At 34.6% G+C, this 11574-nt stretch overlaps 1 protein-coding gene across 2 annotated transcripts; it reads left to right on the top strand.

Annotated features, from left to right (window-relative positions):
* Positions 1–286: 286 nt before the first annotated feature.
* Positions 287–11574, top strand: LOC117100181 (mediator of RNA polymerase II transcription subunit 26-like). 2 transcript variants are annotated; one of them, XM_033239768.1, is made up of 3 exons: positions 287–482; positions 5050–5124; positions 6093–11574. In XM_033239768.1, the coding sequence occupies exons 1-3, from the start codon at positions 420–422 to the stop codon at positions 7506–7508; spliced, it is 1554 nt and encodes a 517-aa protein (XP_033095659.1). In that variant the 5' UTR covers positions 287–419; the 3' UTR covers positions 7509–11574. The 2 variants fall into 2 exon arrangements, with proteins under 2 accessions (XP_033095659.1, XP_033095660.1); XM_033239769.1 differs by lacking the exon at positions 287–482 and adding an exon at positions 616–726.

Genomic DNA, 11574 nt, shown 5'->3' with positions numbered 1-11574 from the left:
TGAAATTTTTTCCCCAACTGATAGCCCGACGGGGGCCCCATGGCCCAGCCCCCACTGACGCCAACCCTGGTCGATATTAATTAGAAATCTAATTTTGTTTAGGCCTACCTGTATGTACATGATAATGAGGTAGATACCCTCTCCATAACGGAGAAAATGCTGCCCTCATTGGCGATAAACATACGTTCCCCTAGAGTAAAATGGATTATTCCAAATTAGCATGAAATTTGCATGATCGTTGCGGAGTCTACGTCATCTTCGGTAATTTCCGTCAGTTGACGTCATGTTCGGAGAACCATCCCATCGTACATCCCACAATTCATCGCTCTTGCGGAGGGAAATTGCCGTAATGTCTACCAAGGGCCTTCGTTGTGCAGGCACAACCACACGGCTGAGTTTGACCGGCGATTTTCGGTCAAATGCCGCTGTCAGCGCAACAGATCAAGGAAAAACTGCTAAGTGCAATCGATCAAGATGCGAATGTAAGCACCTAGAAATGAAAATAATGCCTAGATTTCTTAAAATTAGTGATTTTATAGGAGAGCGATTTCTCGCTTCGTGTGAAGTGTGTGCCGTCTAACCACACACTGAACTGCACTGCGCAGATTCACTCTCTTGCTGTACAATACACGGGCAATGGATTGTACAATACTGATAGCCGGGTGAGCTGAACATGCTTCGAATACGATACGAAGCTAGCATGCAACTAACTGTTTATGTGTATTGGTAGGTTTAGGTGTGGAAATGTCATTTCATTTACAGATATGGAATGTTTAAAGCTGTATTTGTTGATTTTGCTATTGAGTTAAAATCACGAAACGTTCCTCGCACGCAGTGAAAAAGGCCGAACAACGTATCGTTGTGTGTAGTGAAGTTGTCTACAGCAGGGAAAGGAGAATTGTACAGTACAGTATACTACTACTGTGCATTACAACTAAATAATTATATAGCCACCTAGGATTAAGATGTGTTTATCTAGTGGTATTATGACAGTAGTCAGCCCTAGCTAGGCGGCCCCATACATAGGCTAGGACTGATTTGTTCACTGCTTTTTCTACCAAGGAAGGCATAGGCCTAGATTGGCCTATCCATTTTACCTAAAATGGTATGGCTTTCCAGTCTGGCCTTGTTGAAACAACACCCTGCTACATACAAGTTCCCCCTTGTGAGGAAGCCTATGGTGCTGCATCTGTGATTGTTTGGACTGAGGAACAATGTTATATGGCATTTGGATATAATTTACATTTTTGACCCATTTTTCATTCAATCTGCTCATATTCTGCCATTAAAAAACAGCTTACCGTATTCAGCATGCAATATAGAATTCAACTCTCTAATGCAGGAACTAAATTTTATAGTTCAGCCATCTGCCTGGTCACAATGCACTTACTGTACCAACATGACTTGCATTGTCCAATTTTACTGCTAATTCTATAATTGTCTGATTTCAGTGTACTGTACACAGTCTCCTTGAATTTGCAGGAGTAGTCCTAGATCGGCACAGGTCCCTGCACTTTTGCAATCAAGCAAAGTATCTCAAAAACTAATCCCACAAAATTATGTTTTTTATTACAGTACTGTGACAGTGGGTACGTGGAGTTGTCACAAAATTCCATGGCTGCATCAATGGTTAATGTAACGTAAATGCTCGAATAAGCACCGCTCTCGAATAAGCACCACAGTGCTTAAAATATGACATTGTGTGTAATGAAACACTTGGAGAAACAGGATTTTAAATACAATACGGTATTAAAATAGATAAATAACAAATGAAGACACTAAAGCATTTCATTATGAACGTTTATTTACGATGGCGTAGGACTACTGAACTATGGCAATACGTGAAATAGGAAACAGGGAACGGGTATGGAAAGTGCTATGGCAATATTTTTTATAAGCCCGCTCTCGAATAAACGCCGCACGAAAGCCATAATTCTGAAAGATTTGGCCAACTAACTGGATTTTAGGAGAGAATATTCATACAGTATGTTCAAAAATGTGCTGTTAAATTAATGCAAATTGAATATTCCCTATTGTCAAGCAATTATGTAAATTTACAGAAAACAATCAGTTTTGTTCTTTAACATATTAGCTGCCCGTGACGTCCCACATAGTCTTCCTGAGGATGACTGTACCCGTAACCGGGTAATATTCTAGCGTTTAATTACAGTTCATTGTTATACTGTACATTGTAGAACCACAGACTTAACGGCTGATAGTTTGGGGAAGATGCACCTAAACACGATAACATACAAACAGCATATGTATGTTTGTTTTGTTATGTTGCCAGCTGTACAAAAGATTGCAAGAGTTCCCTCTGAACATATACCAACCCATGCAAAAAGCGGACAAGAAAACTCGCACTTTGCAAAACAATAGAAAGTAAGCCTACTGTCCCATATCCAGCAACAAGTTTACTCATCCCCAAACATTTTTCCGCCAATTTATTAGACACACCATTTTGATGATAATGAATGTGACTTGATAACATTTCAAGAAAGTAAGTTTGTGTGTACACTTGTTTTGGCACATGGTACAAAACTTTAAAAAAAAAAAGGGTCTGGCAGTCAACGTGTGAAGTGCGTCAAAACTTGGATGCATTGTGCAACAGTATAGTTTAGCATTATTATTTTTATGATTTATTAACATCATTATTATTATTCAAACAGTCTCAAAACTGCAATTTGAAAGTAATTCTTTATTGAGAAGTGTTGCGGTATGTACTCCATCCTTAAACATTTGTGAAAAAAAAAAAAAATTGAAAATGATTAGTATATAGCAGGGGGTGATGCAAGTGGAGGAGACCTGGCTCCCAGTCGGGGAGAAAAATGCTGAGTCGGAGAGAAGAAAAAATTCAATATATTTAATATTTTTACATTATTAGTTTAATTATAAAGCCTTTGAAACCCCTAAGTTGTCAGTTTCAGGGGGTTACTCCCCTGAATCATTATCAAGAGATTTTAAGCGATGCTCGACCACACCCACCGGCGTTCTCGTTAGGGAGTTGGCAAATCTACCCCTGTACATTATTAGTCTAGTTTAATCAGAAAGGTAGCTTTAAATTTATGTGTTAAAATTTAGAGGACAGGTATGGCGATTTTAACTTTGTATTTTGTGTTGAATATGTGCAATACTGTAACAATCTTTAATATTCCAATTCATAGAATGGTCCATTCATAGTTACATGGCAAGTTCATCATCATCATCATCCTCTTCATTTCATTGTCATCATCATCATCATCATCATCAGTGTCATGATCCTTCATTTCATTATCATCATCAGATCAGTATTATCATCAATATCATTATCATCCTTCATAATATCTGTATCATCATCCTTATCATTTTCATTATCATCAATTTACTATATCCTGTCTTCATCCTTATCATTTTCATTATATTATTTTCAGTATCATCATTACTATTATTGTTGTTTTTTTTGTTTGTTAATACAGTAGTTTAGTATTATAAATATTCTCTGTACTGTAATGTACTGTACATCAGAGTACAAGTGTATTTTTTACAAAGCTACATGAGTTCATAACTGAATGATAGCAGTAGAGTCCAATGTGATTTAAATTCTATCATTTTGACAAAGCAGGATGAGGATCATTGGTAATATACTGTACAGTATACTGTATCCTGTTATGAAGCTGGCATCTGCCAGGTTCCACTATTCTGTATGAAAACATTATAACCTGGTTAGTTTGATTATAACTATTACAGTAAGGAGCCTATTATTAGTTTGCGTTATCTTCATCTAAATTAGTAACAGCTGCTAAACCCAATGTACCACTACATGGTTAATATATTTACTGTAAATTAATGGTTAATGATACTGTATATTACCATATATTACAGTCATTTGTCTTTGGTTTTTATTCTACTGATACAAGGAAGCTATTAAGTGCACATAGATACGCGACTACTGAAGCATAACAAGCCACCGTTCAAACTGACCTGTAGTTACAAGAAATGTCCCAGATATCAATGATATTGTGCCTTCTAATGACTATTGATGCAATGGATACATGTTTTGGATATTATCATTGTGAAATGCAGATGGGCATTATCTAGAAATATGCAGTTCTGGTTTCTACAGTATCACTGAAGCAAACATATTCAAGATAATTCTGAATTCATTTTACATACCGAAGGGTTTGTGATATAAACAAGATATTTTGTCAATCATGATATGTTGTCTTTTTACCTCCAATGTTATTTTCCAGTTTGCAAAGGGCAAACAATATGCAAATGGCAAATGTTTGCCCTTTTTGCATTTTTTTTCTTTAAATTAAAGATGTTACACGGAACATGTTCACACAGCTGTTAAGCTGGTTGATAGGTATTTCCTAGCATTGGGCATGTTTCACATCATCTTTCGTGTAAATTTTTTATTAAGGTCATCTGTCCACACTATCATATTATAGTGACAAAAAATGTGATATGACCATATTTGGGTGTACTATGCCCATATATGGCACATCACACAAATTTGTCACGAAGTATTTGATAGTGTGAATAAAGCTATAAATTAAATGCCCGCATAGACAATCAAGGAATATCACAATATTTGTAATTCTGTGCAACATTGCTCATTATGCACATGAAAAACTATGTAAAAAATTAGGAGATGATCTCATAGATAAGTCCACTACTATACTGTTTGTAATACAGTTACATGTCCAACAGATTGCCAATGTTACTGTTATACTGTCATACTGAAATTAGAAGACCTATGCTTTATGTTAGTGTCGCCCATATTTAGTGAATAAGAAATTATTCATTGCATAATATTAAAAGACAAAAAACATGTTACTACTCTGGACTTTGCGTAACTCGGTTAATTTGCTAGTCGATCTTATTTTACATGCCAACTCGTTGTTTTCCATTAATTAATGATCGGTAAGTCAAATTTGTATCTAGAATTCAATTTGAAAAATTTAGGCAAGTTCAACTGTACATCCGAAATGGTTAATATTTATTGACTGTACATCTTAAAAGTAAATTCATTTAAATATATCTACTTTTTCTCTCTGTTTCTTTTAGGTGGTTGAAATGGGCCACGTCTTGGAGGCCATCCATGTATTGGAGAAGACCTTCATTCCCAAAGAATCTCTTGAAGTAAGTCAAGTATAATCCAAAAAACTTGATTATGTTAATTTAATTTTATTCAAACTAATTCATAATTATATAGTAATCAGATAATAATTATTTAGTATGTGTATAAAACAGATATCAATTATAGGAAGATTCCTTTGTTGTACTTTTTTCCTAGTCATTGGTCGGGGCCATTTCCAGGGTTAGCATTGGGCCATTGCGGGGGTTTTAATTTATTGGTTAAATACTGGCCTTGTGATTGTTAAATAGGTAAAAATGTAAATATAAGTAAAATTTGTGAGCAATTCCCACATTTATTTCAAAAGAATATGATTATTATTACTATTACAATATTTATTACTACCTCATTAGGCCTAAAAAAAGTGAATTTAATCCAACCCTGGCCAGCCATAAATTGTCTGTTGCTTTTTTTTTGTCAAAGTACATTTTTTCTTGGAGCCTAAAATATATATTATTAGGCTTTAGTCAATTTGATACCTTTTAACCATGGATTCATCCTGTTGGTTACCATACCATTTTTACTAGTGGGTTAAAATCCAGGGTTGAGCCCCATATTATGCAGCAGTGCTGCAGCTGATACAGGGCCAGTTAAACATAAATCACCTGCTGGCTTAGTGACGAGAGAATTATGGGCTAGACATTTTTTTGTGTCAGATGATGAAACTTAAGATAGGTCCAGTAAACAATAAGTTTTATATTGGTAACTTGGATTTTTTTTATCTTCCAGGAAACACGATTAGGTAAACTTGTAAATGTATTCATTTAACTGCATTCATGCACTGACCTGACCAATGGCACAGCAGTGCTGCTGCTGATACAGGGCCAGTTAAACAGAAATCATTTGTTGGCTTCGTGAAGAGAAATAATTATGGGCTAGACATTTCTTTGTGTCAGATGTTGAAACTTAAGATAGTTCCAGTAAACAATCACAAGTTTTATATTGGTAACTTTGACTTTTTTTTATCTTCCAGGAAACACGATTAGGTAAACTTGTAAATGATATTCGAAAGAAATCAGCCGACAGAGAACTGACAAACCGTTGTCGGAAATTGGTCCGTCAGTGGCAAAAGCAACATTTAAAAAATTCCAATGGCAGCAGCAATTCTCCACAGGCAAACCAAAGAACTCCCCCTAGTTCTGCAGGGGCAGTTGCCTCTGCTCCAGCTTCAAACCCTGCCTCCTCAGAATCCCTTTCCCTTGTGCAGGAAGGCGCTCCTTCACAACCTAGTGTCGATAAAACAAATCCTGCCAATCGCAAGAGGAGGAAAGCTGAAACTTCTTCACCCAGAGAAGGGCAGCCCTCTGCAAAACTTGTCAAATCCTCTAAAGTTCATGACTCTAATGGTATTCCAAGAGAAGGAAAAACAGTAAAGTCAGGTTTGAAAAAGACAAATGAAAATAAAAACAAACATGTCGGATTAGCATCCCATCAAAAGCTTTCAAAATCCGGACAATCTGTTTCTAATCTATCGCCCTCTATCTCCAAGAGGACATCATCGCCCAATGTTAATTCTTTAGAAAATGCCAAAAGATTACCAAAAGTTAAGTCAAGTAATTCATTAGGAATTGCCGAAGGTAGTAAATCAGCGAAATCATCGCCCGGCTTGTTGAAACCGGAAACCACAAAAAGCCCTTCGTCTGCACTTGGTAGACTAAAAGCTTCACCGAAATCTAGGTTCTCGCCAAAAATAAGCAATACCTTAAAAGATGGAAAGAGAAATAATGTTGTCTCACCCGCATTTGCTTCTGTTTCGCATCCTAGAAGGAAGGAGGAAAAAACATCTGCTGCACCTCCAATGCAGTCAATATTTGATGATGATTCTAAAGTGAAGACAAAATCCATATTTGATGATGATGAACATCATCTTTATGGAGATTCAAGCCTCGATAGGTCCCTAAGAAGTGATGAGAAATTTGAGTCTTCTTCACGTACACACTCTCTATTTGATGAGGATGGCGATGTTGCAAATGATTCAACTATTTATATGAAAAGCAATCAAGATACTCTTGAGAAAAATAGTTTATTGTTCAGCAGCAAACACGTAGACAATGTTTCTCATAGTCAAACATTTGTTGATACTGAAAGTAACATAAATGCATTAAGAACTAGCCCACCGCTAGAATCAAAAATGGATACTTGTCTCACATCTTGTTCAATGAAGCAAGAGCATGAAGGCACTATACAAAGAAATGATATATCTGAAGAACCTGTTCGTATAGTAACAGAAGGTGAAATCGATAGAATACATACCACGCATTGGTCTGGTGTGAATGGATGTTATGATTTAGAAAGACAATGGCATGGTTGGTCCAGTGGTTACTCTATACCCCACGAAAATAGTGGGGACAATGCTTTACATATATTACCATATGTTTGCTTAGACTAATTTGTTTTTTTCCTTGTGAAGGTTTCAACTGTGAAAATTATTTTTTTTTGTGGTAACATTTAATGTTAAAATTGAAAGATGATGTACTATAAGAATTAATGTTGATGTTGAAGGGATTTTTATATGCTCTTTGACATAGCAGTACTCTTCCAATGATTTGGAACATTCCTAAAATTAATAGTTTTTTAACAATTTGTTTAAATAATTTCTTTTATTCTACTTTTTTTTCCTGCACTACCACACTTTCATTAACAGCTCCCTCTAGAGATTTTGTTGAATCGTTTAGGGTTTGGCTAGCTTAAGTGCTATTTCCCTCTATAATCATTTATGAATATATCAAAAAATTAAATACCGATAATATAGCTGTTAAACCAACAGGTAAACAGTCAACATTAAGAATGTGTAACTGCTATCTGATGCATTAATGTTTGCAGTTTACAGACACTGCAGTTTCCACAAAGTACATATCCAGATTCGTACCTAAAAGTATCATGAACTGTGTAGCTCTGCCTTTCCAGTGTTTGTCTTTTTGACACTCAAGGTTAAAGGTTATTTTTTATAGCATACAACATACCAACACTATATGCTATAAAAAAATTTGGCTAATTTTTGCAAATTAATTACATTAATTCAATTCAGGGTGGGTATGGTGTGTTAATTCCAAGTTTTGTTTTATGCATTTTTTGTTTGTTATAGAATTATAAAGCATTTGAACTATGACCTCAGACAATAATGTACTTTTAAATTAGTTGGGTGTTTAGTGAGTGAAAGAAATAAACATTGCTTTCTTATTCACTAGCATAGCATATATGAATCATTTTCTGTGTTAAGATCATTGTGGTTCATGGTATATGGAGGATATGAATGGTAATACATTTTGTTTGGTAGCTGAGAGTTACGCAGTGTTGGAAAGTATGTGATTATTGAGTAATTATCTTCCAGTTAGAAAACCAATAAGAAAGTAATTTGAATTGGAGCTGGGCATTTCATATGCTTCTCTTCCTATCACCAAACATCACCAAAATACTGTGTTGGACTTCCATTTTTGGTATTGAAGACCTATGAAATAGGTACATTGTGTAGCTACTTGAAAATTGGATGATAAAGGTGGGATGCATTGTTTTTGAAGGGCGCTTCTAAGGCGCTTATGTTTGAATTACTTATAGCGGGCTGTGTCTAGGCGAATTGTAAATTGTACGGTAGGATGTATAGCAGAGGAAATTGAAAATTAATACAATAAGCAGAGTATTGTTAGTGATATAAAATGTGTTTGAGGAGAAAGTATCTTAGTTTTTTACTTGTTACTGATGAAATTTAAGCTAGACACTCACTGCATTTTACGACCGTCGCACGACGATTCCAACTCTTCTGCCTTTAATCACTGCACCATGTAAAGCCATCTGCTGATTATCGGTGGTCGTCTGAGCGGATTGTCATTGCGTCGTCCAGTTGAGTTTTTCATAGAATCGAGTCAGCCGACGACCGTCGAGGGCGGTGAGTGCCCGGCTTAAGGGAAAGCAAAACATGGTCATCAGTGATTTACTATCAAATTCTATTGTATTGGCCTGTAATGTGTATAGAAAACAAACAAATTTATAGTAAATTTAGTTTTAATTTTCATGTAAAATAAGAGTTGAATTATATGAAAATTTAAACAGATAAAAGGGTATGCCTATAACTATATTATTTTTTTGGTCTAATTTTTGTTTTTCACTTGCATTTATTTTGCAAGTTGTTTCGCCAAATAACGGGCTATGATTTCTAACGGCAACGTAGAACATTTTAATGTTCAATACATGTAAACAACGCAACCCACAACCACCCCACAGACAAAGCTGAAACGTTGCCCTTGTCCAGTGGCCTATCGTATCATTGATGCTCTCGGTTTGGTCTAATTTTAGTTTTCATTCGCTTTAATTTTGAAAGCCCATTTGCCAAATTCATCATTAAACTATATAAAAGTGTCATAAAAAATAGGTCTGATTTGGAAGTAATTGAACCCAGGTACCTGGAATTGAATGGAGAGCACTTAATCACAACGTTTACTGTTCCAAGTATGCCATATAATAAATTTTTAAAAATGCTATATGTTTGAAGTGATTTTTGTAAATGATATGTACACCCTTGTACAGTATTGCCTTCTGTATGTTAACGCACCTGAATGTTAACATGTCAGTTCAATTAATATATACATTTATGAATGCAGCAACATATTCGAAGAAACTTACTGAATGGAATTTTTTGGAAAAATGTTTAATGATGAAATTTAAAAAATATTTTCTGTTCTGGTGATTTTGCAAAACTCTAGCAGATTTTCTAAATTTTAAACTTCGAAAACAGCTTTCTAAAAAAAAAATGATGTCTATCCTAATTCGTCTTTATGACTTAATTATGGCCAGTGGTAGTAATATGGTATGAAATTTGCCTCTTAGAAAATTTTCCGTATTTTTCATTCCGATGTGTGCTTTGGTACCTATTCCTTAATTCTTCATATTATTAATGTTATGTTTTTTGGATTAACAAAACTTTGTTACAATCTAATGGGTAATGGAGAACAGTAAACATTTTTGTCATCTATAAAAACGCCAAATATATTTATTTTATAAGGTTCAGTTTTGACGCATGTTGTGAATTTACATATATGGATAATTTGTATGTTATGTTTAAATTGTAAATACTTCAGTAAACTGGAACATAACATACAAGCTTTAATTTCCAACTTCGAACCAATTTCCAAGTTCATTTGTATTATGGATAGTATTATACTACAATCAGGATGATATCTGACCAACATCTATGATAGATTTCTAATCTTACGTTTTGTCCATACTATCAAATTTTCTTTGACATAAATCTATAAATCTGTTGTATGCCCATATTTAGTCATGATGTGATGTCACCATGACCATATTTCTCATGTCATGTTTCTTGGAATTGCTGCTCTCTGTCAACAGCTAAATCACTGTAAGCATATGTTAACCCATCAGTGCACCTGCGTTTTCTGCCATTTAAAAAAAAAAATGAAAACATCCTCGCTAGTGTCCCTGTGAATGGCTAAACGCACATGTATAGAATGTACTGTTATATCATGGAGCTGACATTTGCATATCTTATTTGCATATTTTTTGTCAAATTGAGTTATAACAATTTCGTATTTCGAATGATTGGTTTGTTAATTTCAGTGCCTTTGTTATAAGCTTACAATTTTTGTTGGTAAGATTTTAGTTCTGTTCATTCTTGAGATGTTTTTTTGCAATAGTCTATAGGTTGCACTGTCTGTTACGAATAGCCAATAATTTGGTGAGCTTTGTCTTTACTTTATATCGCACCTATGTTGTTTAGGAGTAAAGTATCTTCACTGTACATATGTACAAAGGATTACTATACACTTAATTATCGCTTAGTTTTTTTTATCTGGATAATACGTACCTTGGCTAATGTGATAAATTAGGAGCTGTCTTTGGTTTATTACCATTAGAAAAAAAAAAAAAGAGCCAAAGCTGAAAGTTTATTTTAGGGTATTTATTTATTTTTTTCCCCCAAGAATTTTAATGGTACCTTGTGTATAAGCACATTGAACATGCTGTTTTTTTGTACAAGGCAAGTTTGTACAAAATTTGGCAATTTTGTTAGTATAACGGTAATATATTTCCAAATTTGTATCAAATAAAATGGTTTACAACCTTTTTGGAACATTACCAAAACTGCATAGATTGTATGACAGTGGGTATTTTCATGGCTGAAAATCTATGTGTATATTACCATGACAACCACTGGGCTTGGATGAGTTTCTTATCCTAAGTTCATCTTTTTTAGTGCCCAAGCTACATATTAGTATCATATGGGCCTCTGTTAAACATTTGTTTTTTTAAATACATATTTGTCCAACTGAAGAATGTGGCCTAATATGAAGAAAATATGTAATTTTTTATTAATTTTATTATGGTAATATTATTATTATTATTATTATTATTTTTGTATTGACTTTTGCACTTATTGCTTAATAGTCACGAGCCTGTGACGTAAGAGAATAATGCTGATTAAAGTTATAGTACAAGATTTACAA

The sequence above is a fragment of the Anneissia japonica genome, unplaced genomic scaffold (genome assembly GCF_011630105.1).
Source record: "Anneissia japonica isolate Jap-2015-1 unplaced genomic scaffold, ASM1163010v1 scaffold324_len738069_cov173, whole genome shotgun sequence".
Classification (NCBI taxonomy): Eukaryota; Metazoa; Echinodermata; class Crinoidea; order Comatulida; family Comatulidae; genus Anneissia; species Anneissia japonica.
Note: the sequence above shows the minus strand (reverse complement) of the source record. Positions and strands in the feature narration are given on the sequence as shown.